Raw genomic sequence first — 18,907 nt, 5'->3', positions numbered from 1 at the left:
TTGTTCTTATCACTGAGGTTGGGAATGGCTCTAATACCCTTTTTTGGACTGACAAATGGATTAATGGAAAGAGAGTCTCAGATATTGCCCCAAGGCTGTTCAGTATTATCCCAAAAAGAATTGCTTCCAGAACAACTGTACAGGAAACCTTGTTTTTCTCGAAAACGCAGGAGAACTGTGCCTCATTATATTAAGAGGAAAGGAAAAGGTCTAAGAAGACCAAATAGGCAAATACAAGGGTTTCCTTACGGAGGGCAAAAACACAGAAAACTGAAACAATCCATCAGACACACACAACCAATCCAAACACACTAGACCTCAGGAAGGAGAGGGATGGTTACTGGCCTCATAGGCCCCTACCCCCAGCCATACCCCACAAAACAGCTTCATCATGAATATCATGCAAAATCTTGCTGATATACGGAGAAGCAGCTTCAAAAACACAAGTGTTCCTATGTTTCCAAATTTGCCAAGCCACTAAAATCACCAAGGAATTGAATCCTTACTTTTGTGGCTTAGGCACCAATTCCTTAGATTCTCTCCACCAATCCTGGAACACAGCAGCATCAGGAATGGGCGCCAAGTGCTGCAACCTCATTCTGCCCAAACTTCTGAACCAGACCTCTCTTGCAAAAACACAAGACACCAACAAGTGTTGCACCGTCTCTTTCTGCTTATCACAAAGTAAGAAACACTGGGGGTGGTCCAAACCTCTACGAGCTAGACGATCAGTCGTCCAACAATGATTAATAGAGGCTAGCCAAATGAAGAAGCCTTGTTAAACAGAGGTTGGATTGCTGATATTAGAGGGGCATTAACTGTGGGAGCTTTGACTGACTATCTTCACCTTTGGAACTCTTTATCTGGTATGGATGTTGCAACCTAATACTAAGGATAAACATAATTTTTTCAGTTGCCCCTGATATCCAATATTCTGCTAGTTCGTATACAATGGCCTCTTTTTGGATCTGTTTCCTTTGAACATTATCAAAGGATCTAGAAGTCTTGGGCACCCCCAAATGTAAGTTCTTTTTTGTTGTTGGTGGCTCATAATAGATGCTGGACTGCTGACAGGCTGGAAAAAAGAGGCTTGAATCACCCTCCTAGATGCCCCATTTGTGATTAAGAGCCAGAGACCAACCATTTGCTGGTATCTTGTGTTTTCTCAAGGGTGTGCTGGTATAACATTCTAAGAAAGTTTGGGTCCTCTTCATGATGACACTCACTTCCTATTGTGGTGGAAAAGAATTTCAGCCATTGTGTCTGGCTTGACAAGGATTGGACTCTCTGCTCATTCTTGGGGCATGGTTGATTTGGAAGCATAGGAACGGAGCGATATTTGATGGTGTGTCACCAAGCCTCACCATGCTCTTGGATTTTGTCAATGAGAAGAGGGAGAAATGGCAAGCTGCTGGAGCAAAGGGTCTCTCCTTTTTGGTTGCTCCTAGTACCAGTGGTGGAGGGCTGCAGTCTCGGTGTTTTTATGGATAGTTTTGTGTATGCTTGTTTTTGGCCGCCGTAGCGAGAGGTTTGTATTTGGGTGCTCCTTTGGGCCCCTTTTTCTTCTTATCTCCGGTTGGGCCGTTACAGAGTGGACCGTTGACGAGGCCCATTAGTGATAGGGGCCAGGGTTCAAAGATTTTCTCGACCGAGACCATTGTTTCGGCTTTTTCTTAATATAATACCGGGAGGACGGTCTTTCCCTCCCCGACCGAGTTTTTTTTAGCAACATACAATGACAAAGTTGAATATGATGGTGAACTGAAGAAACAAAAGCCACCGTTTTAGAAACAAGTTATGTCTTTTATTGCTTTCCTTACTGATTTTGTGAGCATGTGATGTTTTTGAACGCGGGTGAGTTCAAAAGGGCAAGCACTATTGTGGGCCATTGGTTGAAGAACTCCATGATAGCCGTGCTCACATGTCCAATGATGGGAAGGTGGACGATAAACACCAAGTTAACATCTGCTCACATGTCCACAGATATAGTACGGGCAACCAACTCTAATGACATGCGCTTCATCTGTTTGAACAAATGTTAGACAATTTTTCGTTTTTGTGTGTGGACCTCATAAGTCAAGAAGTATGCTCTTAAGTTTCTACCTATCTAACTACTGAATGTCTCTGCTTTCACTGCTGTGCAGTATGCTAACAAATAGTCAAATACAGATTTACGAAATTATAAGTTTGTAGTTGATTGTACAGGTCACAAGATCTTTTTTACCGAGTCCAGTGTCAACTGTTGGTACATGGCTGGGTAGTAATCATCAATCGTTGAGGACTCCACAAACAAATGATGAAAGTGGGTCCTTAATTGGTGACTAGGTGAGTGCCCGTGCGTTGCAACGGAAACACATAATACCACGGTACTGTTATGAGAAAAGGTTTCTTAATACATTTGTGATCCTATCCATACATAAATTGTTATTTTAATCTAGTTGTTTCACCACTACATTGCAACCATCAGTACCATACAGACTTTTATATATGATATTTAGGTACAGGTGTTACTACGATTTTTAAATGAATTACCTTGTAATTGATTCAAAAGATCCATAGCGATAGTAGGTAAGCTTACCAAAGTTTAAGAGAACTTACCTGACGACCAGCCTTCATCATGTGCTTTAAAAGTTAAGGAATTAATACATAAGGAAAACATCATGTGCATTACAAGTTAAGGAATTAATACATAAGGAAAACAAAACAGGAACAAGAATAAAGCATGTCTGGTTGCATATCTAGATTTGTCAGGTGCATAAGAAAAAACATAATCAACCAAAAGTGAAATTCTAACATCCAACATCTTCGACATCCTCGTCATACCATTTGTCCAGTCAACCTTCAAGAACACAGGTCCCTTTTTTAGGAGTCTCGGCCACCAACCGCTCTCATCTTTCTTGTTCTGGTAGCATATGAATTTATATCTCATCTTTCTTGATCTCTCCCTTTCTGAGAAGGATAACCATCACTCTCACCATACCTACAAAGAAAATCAGATTTAGATGTAACACAAATAAAGAAAACAAGAACATTTAAACCCACAAATTATTGAGAGCTACAAGTTTGAATGGCATAAATATAATAGAAGTAAGAAATAGCATGCCCTCTATAGGAAAGCATAAAAACATTGCACTGTAGTTGCTGCGTCATCGTGAGCGATGTCTAGCAGTAAAGGATTTAATAGAATGAGTCTGATAAAATTTGACCCATCATATGAAGTATGGTTTATATGTACATAGGGGAAAAAAGGATACTACCAGTATTTTATTGGAAGAACAGAATGGTTGGGCTTGCATCTGTGGAGAAATGCTATGGCAGCTCTCTGTAGCAGCATGTGGTCTTCAGCAGAGAGAAAATCTGGTGCTGCACTTCAGCAGACCATGCATTTATCCTACAAAGTGTGACCTTATCAAGATCTTTAGCCAATACGGTCATGTCAATGAAGTGAAGGCAGATGTTGCAAACAGTGCCAGCTCTGCCCAGGTGATCTTCAAGAGGCGCATGGTTGCTGAGGTAGCGTTTGCAGGTGCTGGGAAGATCAGTGCCCTTGGACCTGCCCTCATGAGCTTTCGTCTCACTGACTTCCCAGCTAGTGCTTCAGGAAATAAAGCTTCCCATGTTGCATCAAAGAGTGAATAGTGTTGCTTGACCAGTGAGGTAAAAACGGCTTTCGTCTCACTGACTTTCGATCTAGATCTGACCACCTTGCTCTTGCTCCAATCTGCGGGCAGAAAAAGGAGGTAGACAAATTAGAAGAGAAATCACAAAGAAGCATAGATCGAGAAGCTGAGATCCTGGTCACTCCCTGAAGAATACGGTGATCTGCTCCTGCTCTGCATGCCTTCGGGCGCCATCACCACCAGCCCGAATGGGTCGACGCCGCACGAGTCCGACAAGGAGGTGTCCTTCTCCACGCACGTGTGCAGCTTGTGAGGATCATGCAGCCACTCGGGGTCCAGCTCCTCAACGTCCTCTAGGCTCTTCAGCACCTCGAACACAACCTCCATGTCCGTCTGCATGGCATCGACTATATTGCAAAAAGATAGGAGTAATATGATGCAATGAATTACTAAAATAAATTTTATAGAGGCTAGATCATGGTCTACGGTAATATAAAAACAACAAACTAAACCTATAGTAAACATCATTAATATAACTAACTGAGAACAGACAATGAGATACCTGAAGACTATGTCAGTTGTGCCTGGTTGCAGCGGTAAGAAATATCTTGATAGAACATGGATTACATTTTCCATTAGTTTGGTGTCATTTTGCTCTTTAGCATGTTGCTGCAAATGGAGAGAATCATAACCAGGTAGCTAGAAAAAATGGGTACCAGAAGACTTTTTTAACAAAATAACAATAGATAATGAGCAGAACCAATCATTGGTGTTAAATAGTATGCTTCCATAAAGCATCCAATCATGCATTCATCACATTACCTTAATCAAACCGATTTTTTTTGTCATGATGGAGGGTCAAACAGAAACAGGCACAAAGATTTTTTTGGGTGGGTATGTATAAGTAATAGTTATTATAGCACAAAACTGAAAAGTGACACTACATCAAAGTTACTGCCTTTATAAACTGGAACAGATGCCATATATCCTTTAGCATTTCAACCTTGTGTAGTACTATCATCTTAAAAATGAACTTGACAGCTCATGTGTTAGCAGAAAAAAAACAGATGCACCATTCTTTTCATTAAGATGCAAGGCACAATTTTCTATCAGGAAATCTTAAATCTGTGGAAAATCCATTAGAAACCAGATTCAAAGGAAATGGTTACAGAAATGGAAATATGCACCCAACTCGTATTAGATAAAACTAACCAAATGTGATGGTGGCTCGTCGTAGCATAGGTCAAACATAGCTTCACTCGGCTATACAACTTATTGGCTAAATTTGTGAAGTCACCTTGTATGCGAGGATCTGATGCAGAACCCAGTAAAACCACCTATTATAGGAAGACAAACCTCAGTTCTAAAGAGTAGTGACTGAACCAGCATAGTTGAAGAGTAGTGACTGAAAGCATACGTAACTCAAGCTCAAAAGTTATATTTGAAGCAGGCTATGTTATAAAACTTGCCTATATGTAAGCTGGGTCATGGATGGGTGTTAGGTTCAGTTTCCTTCCACTCTACTCAGTTCAAAGAACTGTTGTCCGATGAACCAAGTGTGAAGCTACTGCATGTCTGCATCTGCCAAATAGTTATTCCTCCTCAACAGTTTGCAATGAGTGCATCTGCCAAATAGTTATTCCTCCTCAACAGTTTGCAATGAGTGAAGGATTGGATCAGATATCACCACAAAATATAGATGATTAAGATAACAGTGCTAGTGTACAAAAGCTAAAGTTGTTGGCATATAAACATTAATAAAATAACTCACCGTTACCAAGGTCAAAACCTTTGTTCTTTGCAGCCTCTTCAAGTCCTAAACACTTAGATTTTCTTAGCCTCTCTTGAAGCCTATCCTGCAGATATCACCACCAAATATAGATGATTAAAAAAAGCAAGTTTTGCACTAAAAGAATCATAGCTCAAATATAAAACAATGAAACAAAGGCAAGCATCAAATAAACAGGGAGAAAATCTGATAGAGACAAAAGTGCCACTTAAGTATGCATCATTCAGATTCATGTGCCCCTTCTCCTACCTTCATTTTCAACCACCTTAAAATCACAACTATCACCTATTCACTGGAACTTGTGAAATGTAGAAATGGTGGATACAAAAAAGGTGAAATGGTCATTGAAAAGCTATATTTCTTTATAATGCAAGGATTTCTACAAGAGGGTGCTTGGGCTACATAAAATATTTTGATGCACATTTCACAAACTTCACTGGTGGTGTGGAGACAATTGAGAACTGTGTTTGTTTGCATGAGGAGGATCATGGGATCCTTTGGAAACACCAAGACTGGAGAACTGGTTTAGCAGATGTAAGGCGGTCAAGGAGGCTCACTGTTTCATTTATCTGTATAAGCTGATTAATGTTTTAACGTTAGGAAGTAAGTACCATTTACCTACAATACCCAATATATATATATATATATATATATATATATATATATATATATATATATATATATATATATATATATATATATATATATATTATATCTATATAAGCTGATTAATATTAGACCATCCACTGATTAATACTACTATCTGCTAGTTATTTAATTACTGGCATGTGATGGGGCTACATCTGTAAGTGGACTGACTTCTTTGCCGAGACGACCACAGCCATGCAGAACCAGAGCCAAACACTTTATGATGATGTGATAAAACACTAAGTGAGCCAATTCAGACATGTAGCACGAGACATGTATTTCAAGGACTTGAAAAGATTGCAACTATCTTTTGAGAAGCGCAAACCAATTTTCTGAATGTCAAAATATTTAGAACCATTTTTATTAACAAAAGCTTATTAAAACTTTGGCCAGAAATCATGCAGTATGTGTCTGACTACTGTACTAAGTTTAAGTTCTTTATTGTGTCGTTACTTTTGAATCTATGATCCATTGGTCACACACTGATGCCTTGATTCAGTACCATCCACCAATTGTTTATGTTGGATACAAAGGGAATCAAACACTAAGATAACCTTTATATCAAATTTTGTTTTAGCTCCACCGTCCTTAACAGACATGAACTTGGATTACTATTGTATCTGAATTTTGAGTTTCTCTGGACCTAATTAGATATCCTAATTTGTTTCAATTCTTTTGTGTTTCTAGAGACAAATTAACATCCTATACCATGGCCTCTCTGCCTTGTTCACAAATAAAGTTAAGCAAAGTACTTGTCAGGAGGAAGTTTCATGAGAGTGGACAGACCAATTTGCCAAGGCCTCTTCACTGGAAACCCTTGCGACCAGGCCGTTTTGAAAATCTTGTGCTGCAATGCACCAAGAATTTGTCATGGGAAACATCTCTTCCATATGCCTCTGCAGAGGATGATGCCAGTATCATCAAGGGAACAGGTGTTGTTGAACCTATTGATACAGAAGAAGCTCCACAGATTCCAATCCTCCAGAGTGATGAAGATGTTGTAGAGGTGAAGAATGAACCTTCTTGGCATCTTAAGGCATTTAAATTGGCAATGTGGCTAGTAGGGCCTTCAATCCTGTTGGTTACAGGTATAGTTCCAACTTTATGGCTGCCATTGTCTTCAGTGTTTCATGGTCCCAACATCGCTGGCCTTCTATCTCTAGTCGGACTTGACTTCATTTTTAATATGGGAGCAATGTTGTTTTTCCTTATGGCTGATGCATGCAGCCGTCAAGAGAACAATATTTTTGACCTGAAAAGGTAGATACCAATTTCCTACAGGTTCTGGAATCTGGCTGCTACCATAGTAGGCTTTGTGGTTCCATTTGCCCTGTTTTTTGCATCTCGCAGGGGCACTCTGCAGCCACAACTACCATTCATTCCATTTGGAGTGCTGCTTGGACCATATCTTTTACTCCTATCTGTACAGATGTTTAGAAAGGGTTGTTCACCTAATATCTACCAATATAGAATGAGATATTCCACTCAATAGCTTATCATATTGCCTAGATCATACACCATACAGGAGAAATGCTAAACAACATTTGAAGATTTTAGTTGTGTGTGGTGAAAAGCAAAGAAAAAAGTTGATGTGAGTACTGATGAAGACTAACAATACTACAGATGACACAACCAACATGCTATTACAGAAAACAACACACAGATGAGATCCGTGCGTACCTGGTATACCAGACGATGGAGAGCGTCGAGCCGCATCTGTGGGTTGTTGGGGCGTACACACTTGACATCTTATAGGTCCGCCCTGGATGATCTGCGCACTGAAACTACAAGTTCTAAGAAGACGTCCACCTTTAACGTTGATGTGTCGGCGTGTCGCAACGGACCAGGACACAAGGGGCCTGTTTGGTTCGGCGATGGGAGGAGCGAGGGAAAGGCAGAAGGAGGAGGTGAGGATGGTCGGACCGGCGGAGGAGGCGAGCGAGGCGAGGATGCGGGGCTGCCGGTGGATGGATGGAGGGATGGAGCGTGGGAGGGCGGTGGGCTGCGGGAGGGCGGCGGGGCTGCCGACAGGATGCAGGGCGAGGTGCGACCGCGGGCGGATGTGGGGCGGATGCGGAGGCGCGGCAGAACCATGTGGGTGTGAACGCCTACAGTAGTAACATAAGGAAGGGAAGGGCATGCTTACATGTAGCACAAGTTATATGTTAGAGACTGCAGAGCATCTGCGGTGAACTTGTTGTCATCTCGTAGCACATGGTAATGCGTAGGACGGCTTGTTCCCTGCAATTCCACGAGCAGCTATAATCTTCAGATTCCTCATTTGGGGGAAAAATGTCTGAATTAGTTGTAACATGCTACACACATACCTTGGCCCCTAGCATGGATGCACACGAAGAAATCAAATTCTGTTGGGTGGCAGATATTATTATCAACTACGGTGCCTGCAAATTCCATAAACGTTTCAGCAAAAGCATTGTAAAAAAACAGCAAATGCGCCTGCATCCCTAACCAGCGCGAATATTCCCACTCTTGTCCGCGTATTGGCAAAAAATAACACCAACTGAATTATGTAGAAAGTGTTTTTTAAAGATAGTGTTGATTTTATAACCATTGATATGGTAATGTTATAAATCTATGCTCAAAATCTACTATGAAGCATTTCCTCCTTCGCCATCACCTAAAAGTAAGAATAGAAACAAAGTAGAGCGTTTTCACTAAGTAGAACCAAGGTACACCCAGTTGGAAATAATCATGTCCAGGTGCATGTTAGTGTCTAGGTTCATAATATTTACTTTAGCTAAATTTCAGCATGGAGTAATAGGTAATAATAGGCTGATTAGTTGGGTAATATTCTGCATTTATTAGGGGCCATCACAGCCTGATTTGTAGCTCACATTAGCTATATTTATTAATAGAAGAGAAAACCAGAAAAGGTTAAGTCATCCTAGCCACCAAAACACTTGTGCTCTTGTGTGATACTCTGTTCCTGTGTCCTGTTGGAGGCTTTAGACCTATCACACCCTCCAAATTGAATATAAGTCATTTTATATTTTCATACTTTTTAAGTGTAAATCATCAGAGTTTCCAGGCAACTGGCCATAATTTTATTCTCCACGCTTAAAAGACTTAAGCAAATAAATAATGCTTACCTATTGACGCATTAGGTTCTGATTTGTGGTACGACAGGAGTGTGCCATCCAGAAGACTTAAGCAAAACTGTTGTCCAGCAACACAATGCAATTAAGAAAAAATATAAACTGATCAAATCAAGCCTGCAATAACATTGTAACTGCAATATATGGGTTCATAAAACTGTAATATTGTGGCGGTGTATTCCAGGGTCACTTTCTTTTCATAACAACCAATGCTGCTTCTTTGGATTGAATACTACTCATTTGAAGATATTGAGTTAATATGCACACTACAAAAACTTGAATGCTTGAATGCATGTACAACAAAGATTTTTTGTATTCTATATGTCATAGAAGAGATAGCCTAAGGAACTCTAACCACCCCCACTGCTAACACCATGACCCATCTTACTGAAGTTTTTCAATTGGTCTGCAAAATCAGTTTCAAATGCTGGACCACCGTTATCCCTGGAGGAACTAAAAAGCTCAAGCAGCACGCAACACAATAATAAAGTACCAAAGACAGCATGCACGCTTAAAACAACCAAAGAAGTTCCATTCCGTGCTCTTTTATTTGTCCGTAAAACTTCACTTTGTTGTTAGCATCTCATAGTGAATATTAGTGTTACGATGATATTTTGTCATATTAAATATATTGGTCAGAGTTCCTTAAACTATCTCTTTGGCAGTGTGGAAGCTCCAAAATCAGTTGAGAGGCCTACACCAGTTCAAAAGCCAACTCCTCTGTTTCTGTAGAGACTAAAAGATATCGTTGCTGGCATTCAAAGTAGTAAATCAAACAATTACAAAAGTAGTAAATCAAACAATTACAAAATCAGTTGAGAAGCCTACACCAACTCAAAAGCCAACTCCTCCATCTTCTATAGAGGACTAAAAGATATTGTTGCCACTATTTTCGTGAATAACACCTGGCTTTGGGCTGAAGAGCATAGTTCTTGGTACTACTTAGAAGTTTTTGTTTCTTTGAGTTCCAGAAAAATATTTCTCCTACCCTTATTTTAACAATTCCAAGGAAAAAAAGGAATTAGCATGACCGACCTCTAACTCTGTCCCCTGCTTTTTATCCAAATAGCTTGTTGTTTTATCCACTTATCTATGTTTATCGGCGTCGTGGAGGCGCCCAGAATCTTTAGAGAAACAAAAAACAATGAAACATGCAACAAAAACATTCTAATTAAATATGCTAGAACCTCAGTTAGAAAATGAACATAGGTATTACATAGTGGCACTCGACTGCATGAAATGAATGAAACTGACCTCAGTGGAACTGGTGGAGCTCCATTTGGACCTCGGCCTTCTCAAGCTGGAGACACATCATCATGGCCATGGACTACGCTGCCACCACCACCTCCCGCAGCACCGAACACTCCTCCACGCCCACGCCCACCCCCACCGTCGTCGGGCCCGCCTCTCACCCCTCCAATCCTCGATCCCAGCCCTCAGCGTTGACATCGTGGACTACCGCTGCTACAACTTTCTGTAGCGCCGACATGCCCATATTGCTCCACCATAGTTAAAAGCGCAAAGTTCCCAACAAATAGTGATATAGAAGGAAGCACAAAAAACTCTTATGGCTAAGAAAGCTAATGTTTTCATCGATTCTAGACCAGTAAAAGGTGACAAACATATCAGAGGCATAAACACTTGTATGCTTCTTAGTTGTGCAATACACAACTGACTAATTCTCAATTAACCAAGTATCTATATGATATTAGTTGAAAATGAAATATCTTAGCTTACCATCCAATAGTATTGTTGTCAGCATTAACTTCACATAAGCACATCATCATCTCAAACTTAAAAAACATAAGTTTAGGAATGTGGAGGTTATGAGTAAAAAGTCTACAGCACATAGAGTTCAAATTACTCTATAGATGATCGCTGATCACATGTATCTGAAGATAATAAGGATAGATAATAAAGGATAGCTTATACAAGCTCGACATAACACAATTAGTGGTTCAAATCTCATGCTCGACCACACTGTCATAACACGTGACCAATGCTAGGATTGAAGCCCTATATAACACAATCATAGGTTCACATCAACTTGTAGCTAGACGATATTGAAGTAGATTAACAACATTAAATAAAAACTTGGAGGTACCTGCAACTTGGATTTGGTGCACAGAAACAATAGATATTTCCTAATCATGGAGAGCTTAGAACATCTAAGTTTGGAGCATAGAAACAATAGTTACTTGTGTGCCTACTGTGCCTTCTCAGTTTAGGAGCTTGGCACCAAATAGGACTTCAAACTCCCTGCTAAAACCCCACAGTTCAATCGCCTTATCAACAGGTAATTGTGCAACCAGCTATCTGTCAGCAATATAGCCAACTATCTGTCCACCAGCCAATTTACAGAAACCAACAAAAGCACCATTAGTACAAGATATCGTAGGTGGAAACAGAATTGTGAATGACCCAACATTTGTGGTGCAATCAGAGAATATTTGTATCGGCACATGAATATTAGTAGTTAACCAGTTTTGGTTCATGAGAGCAAACCACCTGGTTCTCAGTTTTTACTCCAAGAATGAAGAGAGAATACTTTTTTTGGAATTTTTGTCCTTAATTGGCTGCTTACCTGAAAAACAGAATGAACTTGTAATCCTGCAAAAAAACATAATGTGTAGTCCAGTGCTCACAGTATAGGAGTTCACTAAAAATCCTGCAAAAAGCAGAATTAACTAAAAAACGGATGAGTAGTCCAGTCATCACAAGAACATCAGCACCAAACTAAGTTCAAACTGGTAATCATTTTGCTCAGAAGAAATAGAAGGGGGATATATGATACTGGGAATATTATTTCAACAGAACAACCAAAGCATGTCAACACATTTCTTTGCTTTGATAGGACACAAGACAATATTACAGTAGAACTTGGCGGTCTTGGATGTAATAAGAGCAACTGTTAGAATTAAACCATGGTGAAATTACTCATCTAGTGAATATCCAAACAAAATCTGCAGACAACGTGAAACCATTACACTTATCATGTACCTCTCAAATACACGCAAAGATACCATTTCCTTGAATATATCCAACTGTGTCACAAAACAGAAGAAAAAAAAGTAACAGATTGAGACAGAAATTAACCCAATAGTCAGGGAAATTGGACAATAAAATATAAATAAAGAAGCATGCAAACAATAGCTAACTTTAACTTGAAGCATTCTATTTCAAGGCGTCTTATAATTTGGAATGGAGTAATTGATAAACGTTGATGGTAAAGTAAAAAACAACCCGGATCACCATTTTGTCCAGCCTTTTCTCCTTCCCTACTTCCTCTGTCAGGTAAAAGATGGAGTTTTGGAGTCCTTTATTCTTAAAGTTGTTAGGAGATTAAGAGATAGTGTGATTTTAGTACCTAGATTTGACATTAACTTTTCGAGTACCATAATTATTTAGTGGGATAGCAATGCAGGGGAGTCAAGTTGGTTTACAAAAAATCTGCATGGTCAATGGGTTCCCAATTTTAAACAACTGAAGTTATGCAAACTAAAATTCTATGACACTTATTTAGTGCCATGGAACCATAAATAACTTCAGTAATTAATTGCTGGTATTGCCAAAATTGTATGAAATGAAACCAATAATAGTTGAAGTAATATCTATAGTTGTTAGAAAGTTCTTTGCTAGTATAATCGATGGCACAGGATTCATGGAAGAAACATAGCATAACTTATATACCACTTATTGTAAACAAAGCAATCAAATTGCATATTGGCAACTCAAAAGATTATCAGAAATCTCACAAAATTATATCCTAACTCCTATCGACACATATATTACGGTATACTAACTAAGCAACATAGTAAGGTGTTTTAAGACTTGTGGTTCCTTTTCTATCGAAATGATTAGACATTAGGATTCTTAAAATCTAGACTTAATGCAACAGCAGCTAAACACCTACATGATAGCCATGACTGTGACCACACCTTAGTGAAAATTTCTCGTCAATGGCATCAACATTATTGTTAGATTTTTAGGATGATTTTCCTGTAGCCATGCAGGTGAGCATCTTGTGGAAAAATGGGCACTTAATAAGGGAAAGATGTGTAATTGTTAGAACATCACATGACAGATCTAATATTTTTTATTCTATTTTTGCTGCAGGTTTCACAAAAGTATGGACTTATCTATGTAATTACCGCGAATTTGACTGTTTTCCTTAAGCTTGCTAGGTTCTGATCTATAGATTATATTATGCGTTCAAAACAAATCGAGACAGAGTAATTACCTGCTCAGCTGCTCTTCGCTCTAGATGAGTTCTTAAAGGGTCATAGGCCATCCCTTTGAAAACAAAGACAAATAGCAATTCATTAGGTCTTTCAATCAATCAAGCGTCCAATTTTAAATAAATTTTCATGATATACATGGAGATACAGCAAGGTAAGCTCATATCATTTTCGGAATACAATGGTATTAAACACCACATGTATTATGCAGAACGAACCTAATTTGGACTCTTAAAATGTACAAACTGACCTGTCATGTGAATTCTCAAACAAAAAGTAAACTACATTTCAACACTGCAATGCAGCGTGCAAATGTGCAATAGCAGAGTTGAACATTTCATCAAACATCATGGTTGCACTGAGCAATCAAAAAACAATGTGTAACCAGTTATTGAACCTCACCGCTGCTTTTCCACACACGCGGGAACCGAGGAGAACAGAGATTAGGGTGCTCATTCTATAGATCATCAAGAACCATGTCGAGCATCTACAAAAACATGAATTACTTATGGGCTAAAGAGTCTTTGGCTAGAATGGTTGCATCTGGTTTTTTGGCTTACATCACACACTATATTACTTAAGTGGATTTGAATTACTAATGTTAATTTAGGCTCTAGCTTGTTGATCTTGTGTGTCGTAGCATTGTTTTTTATTTGTTAGCTCGGTTTACTTTCTGCATTGACTATAGCTTTGGCTCTGTTTTGTGATTTATGAAGCCAGAAATAAGTATCTTAGGGCAGTTTAGACATAAGGGTCAATAATCAATGGATTTAAAACAAAAGTCAAACTGAGATGATTCATACCCCATTTTGAACTCCTTCAAGCCCATGCGTTTTGCTGCAAGGAATAAACATGGCTGCAGCGTCCGTGCGCTCCGATGCTAAGCAGAGCGAGGCGTGCAGGCAAGAGCAGGGAGTTTTAGGCCGTGCGCAGGAGGCGTAGGGAGCTCGATTAGTCGACCGGCTACTCTGCACCCTTCAGAAACGTGAGAGGAATGAGCGTAGAGGTGGCCAGTTCGGTTCAGGCAACAGCAGTCACACAGTCATTTTGTCGAGCATGAGGCTGAGGCCGAGGCTGGCTTGACCGTCTTCTTCTCCGGCTCCTTCGCGGGGGACAACGGGCGGGCGTAGGGCGCGCGCTCGACGAGGCGGTCCTTGCGCTTGGCCAGGAACCACGACAGCGACGCCTTCCGGGCGATGGGCAGGTCGTCGCCGGCCGCGAGGCGCATGACCTCGGCCGTCTTCTCCGCCGGGAAGTCCTCGAACACCACCACCGTGCCGCCGTAGAAGATGGTGAGCGGCGGCGGCGCGACGGGGGCGGGGGCAGGCTCGGGCATCTCCTCGGCCCTCGCGGCGGCCGGCTCCTGCTGCTCGTCCGCGCCGACGTCTGCGCCAGGCATCAGGCTCAGGGTCGTGGCGGCCGGGGCGCCCGGAGGTGGAGGTGGAGGTGGAGGGAGCAGTTGTTAGCGTGCGTATTGGGAGGAGAACTGCGAACGGGAGAGGGCAGAGGGAGCCATGTTGCGCGTGCGAAAGGGGGTGGGAGGACACACGGAGCGCGGGCGGATGGATCGCAAGCGGCTGGCGTGGGCGGCTATCGTGTCACGGACGGTCCAGATCGATTAACGGCAGAACGGCAGAACGAGGGAGGCAGACTACCTTTGTTGTCTTAATAAGTAGTAAGATATCGTGCCAGGCACCATCGACCGTTACAAAAAATGCCCTCTCAGTGGTAAGTTAACTGCAATCAGCTTGCTATATTATACTGTGAGGTTTGGAACTACATAAGCATTTATTAATGTTTTAGGCACCATGGATGGGTCTTCAATTGGGTGTGTCTCTTGCACATTTTGATTTGAAACACACATAGGGAGAAGCCAAGTGGAACTGTCATACCAGTTGGAAGAAGGCTTTTAGTGTTTGTGGTAAGCTTACAGTTGCTCTCTAGTCAGCCTTGTGCGATGAGTTGCTGATACAGAACGTGGTTTCTAGATCAGTTCACATGAACCAAATGATTTGATATATGTTTTACCACAACTCCAACAATGATTAATGACGACCTTTTTTAGTTTGTTTTACGCCATAGGAGCATCATGGAAATTCATCACTCAACCATGGCAATGGAAGTGAAACTTTGGGCTATGGCAATCAAATAAACTATGGCCTTCCAATTATTTTATAGCAGCATGGCGTGAGAACTAGTACATCAAGCTGCTATTTAAAATGGAGGATTCGAGGGCAGAACAAAGTCTGTATTCGAAAAAATATATTTTCTCTTCAAAATTCTATATACATAACTAATCATCCAGGTTTGCATAAGGGAAGTTGCTTATATAACGTGTACAGATCTGTAATTACTCTAGATTATGGGAGGGAACAACTTGAAAGCTCCTAGCAGCTAAGAATCGGAAGGAAGGAAATAGTAAGCAATAAAACTCAACTCATCGGAAGTGATGATCGCCTTTATATGTTGCTCGAGCCACCAACGAAGGTTCCATAAAAAATGAAACTCGTCAAAAATCTCCTTTATTTCTTTTTTCTAGATGATGAAGCAGGTGCATCAACTATTCGGCACCCTAACTTTACAGTTATAGCAGAATAGCACGGTCCAACTAAATCCCATTTAAGATCATAATCATAAGAAAAAAATCACCTGCATCTATGATATAAATCGGTTTAGCCTGACAAGAATTTGGTTCTAACACTCTGTTCGCAGCACCAAACCTATCCACAAATAGCACACACCACTTGAAAATCCGCAAAGGGCAAGCCAAATTCAGAATTCCCAGGATAAAATCCGCAAAGCGTGCACTGAGACCACATGATATAGAACAAATTTTAATAAGTTCAATAATATAAAAAAATTTACAGAAAAAAATATATTATATTTGTTCGTAATCAAAGGAAGAAGACCAAAAGTTTAAGTTTTTTCTGCTAATCTAGAGGGTACCTGACCTTATGTGTGCGGGATCAGTCTGCTCCTGATGGTGTGCCGCATACATCAGCCTATGCAGCAATGGATCTTGCAATCCTCAGCGGACACCATGTCTTCTCTACACCTCTGAGTCTGTCTGCACAAGGGCAGCTTGCTTGTACATCCTTGCAGAGAGGAAGGTACATAATTGTTTACATTATGATATAGGGACTTGAATATCTTTGTTTACATTATGATATAGGGAACAGAAAGAATGTGTTTGCAACGTACATAAATGGCTTACCAATCTAAATCTCTAAACACGATTGACAAAACAGTGCAGTATAACTTCATTTGTATTTACCTGAATACCTATTACATCTACTCTGGAATCATATAGAATCCTTGCAGATATCTGCAAGATGCTTAACAGACTAACCTTTCCACATAATTTACGATGAATATGTAGCTCTTCCCGTAGTGACATACGCAGACGTGGGAGTCGCAGGCCACGCTGGAGGCCCGCATCTCCGCGGAGAGGCAGAATGCGTCGTGCTGTCGGCCGGCCCTCGCCAGAGAATCGACGAGCATGGTCTACGAGAACTCGGTCCTGCGGGGCGTTTCGTCGAGCACCTGCAGCACCAGCTCGACGCGGTCGGCCTTGGCTTAGGCATTCGAGAGCGCCATGGAGACAAACACGGACCAACGTTGGAGGAGGACGCCACCACAGGAAGATGCGAAGGGTTTGGCTGAGTTTTGAGTCTGGGCTTGGGCGCGAGGGTGCGGTTTCATCGCTCCAGGCGGCAGGGAGACCGGGTCAGCGGAGGGTCGCGCGGAGGTCGCGATTCGCGTCAGCGGGGGCTGCGGCTCGCGCTGATTAGGACGACGCACGAAGAGATTAGATTAGAACGGACTTTTGGAGATAGAGATAGAGTCCGACTCCGACGGTAACAGAATTCAACAAACTCCCTCCACGCCCTTATAAATTACTACCTCAAGACGCACATACGTCCCATACCTTTTCTTCCCGTTCTGCGAAACGGTGCAACACAACCAAACCTGTTGTCCACCCCTTACCAGCCATCCTGCCTATAAGTTCACCCTCCAGGATCGTTAGTTCCTGGTCGCTAGTTCCACAGGGTCTAATCTGAGTATTGAGGATGTATACTCTTGGTGGTTTTCGATTTATAGTATACAAGTTCAGTAGTACCCTGTTTAATATGAAGCTGATGGAGAAACTGCGATTTATATTGTCCAAGTTCAGTAGTAATCCATCTGATCTGAAGCTGATGGATAAGTATGAAGCATCCGAGTTCAACACTCTATTTGATCCGAATACGATGGAGAAGACGGCGGAGGACCTGTCGTTCGATGTTCTGTGGCTTATCTTTGCTAATCTGGAGTTACCTGACCTTGTGCGTGCTGGATCAGTCTGTTCCATATGGCGTGACATATACACGAGTCTATGCAACAGTGGATCTTACAATCCTCAGCACACACCATGCCTTCTCTACACCTCTGAGTCTGCTGGCACAAAGGCAGCTTGCCTTGTACAGCCTTGCAGAGAAGAAGACCTACACGTTAACTCTGCCGGACCCTCCTCTCTGTAGCAGGTACATCTTTGGCTCGTCATATGGTTGGATTGTCACCGCTGATGAGAGGTCTGAGTTGCACATTGTAAACCCCATCACCGGCGACCAGATTGCCTTGCCATCTGTCACCACCATTGATCAGGTGAAGCCGATCTTTAGTGATATTGGAGTCGTTTGCGGATATGAGCACTCAGGGTACTCTGGGGTGTGGGAAGTTTCGGACATACCGTCCATATTTGACCTCAGTGAGCTACGTGACCACCTCTTCCACAAGGTCTTCCTCTCTTCAGATCCATCCGCGGGAGACTACTTTATGGTGCTCATCCATAACCCACACTGTCAGCTTTCCTTTGCAAGGGCAGGGGATGATAAATGGACTTGGTTGCCACAAGGTGATTCCTATGATGATTGCTTATTTAATGGTCAATTGTTGTATGCCTGCACTCAACTAGGAGAAATCCATGAATTCGATCTTGGTACCCCAACAATCACGCACAAGATATTTTTGGGTCGTGTTAAAGATCTCTATGACGAGAAGATTTACATGGTTCAAGCTTCATGTGGTCAGATGCTGCAAATATGGAGGTCCGACGACACTATAGAAGAAGGGGATAACGAAGATGAATATGATCCAGATTTTGGACCTGACTTGCCTTGGCATAGTACCTCCATGATCAAAGTTTATAAACTGGAACCAACTTCAAAAAAACTTGTTGAGATAAGTAGTCTGGGTGCGAATGTGTTGTTTCTTGGGCACAACCTATCACTTTGCCTCCATGCAGAAGAACACCCACAGCTGAAAGCAAATCATATCTACTTCGCTGATGACGAACCATATACATATTTCAAGAGTAAACGACGTGATATTGGTGTATTTGACTTGGAACGTAATTGCAGCGAGAAAATAGTATCTCCTCAGCTTTGGTCCAACTGGCCAGCCCCAGTGTGGTTAGTTCCAAATCCAAGGCGAATAGGCCTATCATTGTGCAAGTAG

The 18,907-nt window shown here is 41.4% G+C and overlaps 1 protein-coding gene and 2 pseudogenes across 1 annotated transcript; 2 read left to right on the top strand and 1 right to left on the bottom strand.

Annotated features, from left to right (window-relative positions):
* Positions 1-2,631: 2,631 nt before the first annotated feature.
* Positions 2,632-17,449, bottom strand: LOC103644213 (protein TIFY 11b). The gene is made up of 17 exons (XM_035964297.1): positions 16,761-17,449; positions 14,496-16,506; positions 13,814-13,868; positions 13,414-13,466; positions 12,174-12,217; positions 11,758-11,841; positions 10,428-11,512; positions 9,168-9,234; positions 8,385-8,459; positions 8,204-8,298; positions 7,738-7,835; positions 5,392-5,476; positions 5,090-5,245; positions 4,833-4,957; positions 4,183-4,289; positions 3,258-4,027; positions 2,632-2,980 (listed from the first exon to the last, which is right to left on the bottom strand). The coding sequence occupies exons 2-7, from the start codon at positions 14,808-14,810 to the stop codon at positions 11,509-11,511; spliced, it is 555 nt and encodes a 184-aa protein (XP_035820190.1). The 5' UTR covers positions 14,811-16,506; positions 16,761-17,449; the 3' UTR covers positions 2,632-2,980; positions 3,258-4,027; positions 4,183-4,289; positions 4,833-4,957; positions 5,090-5,245; positions 5,392-5,476; positions 7,738-7,835; positions 8,204-8,298; positions 8,385-8,459; positions 9,168-9,234; positions 10,428-11,508.
* LOC118476153 (uncharacterized) lies at positions 6,754-7,313 on the top strand (annotated as a pseudogene).
* Positions 17,450-17,658: 209 nt separating the features above from the next.
* On the top strand, positions 17,659-18,907 carry LOC118473228 (uncharacterized; annotated as a pseudogene).

The sequence above is a fragment of the Zea mays genome, chromosome 1, assembly GCF_902167145.1.
Source record: "Zea mays cultivar B73 chromosome 1, Zm-B73-REFERENCE-NAM-5.0, whole genome shotgun sequence".
Taxonomy (NCBI): domain Eukaryota; kingdom Viridiplantae; phylum Streptophyta; class Magnoliopsida; order Poales; family Poaceae; genus Zea; species Zea mays.
This window is presented reverse-complemented; position numbering and strand designations above follow the sequence as displayed.

Bases quoted from the DNA above. Each gene is read 5' to 3' on its own strand.
- LOC103644213 (XM_035964297.1), bottom strand. From the start codon at position 14,810: ATGCCTGGCGCAGACGTCGGCGCGGACGAGCAGCAGGAGCCGGCCGCC. The intron at 13,467-13,813 runs GTGAGGTTCAAT...TTGTTTTCAAAG, and splicing joins GCGTGTGTGGAAAAGCAGCG to GGATGGCCTATGACCCTTTA. The intron at 12,218-13,413 runs GTAATTACTCTG...TTTGTGACACAG, and splicing joins AGCGAAGAGCAGCTGAGCAG to TTGGATATATTCAAGGAAAT.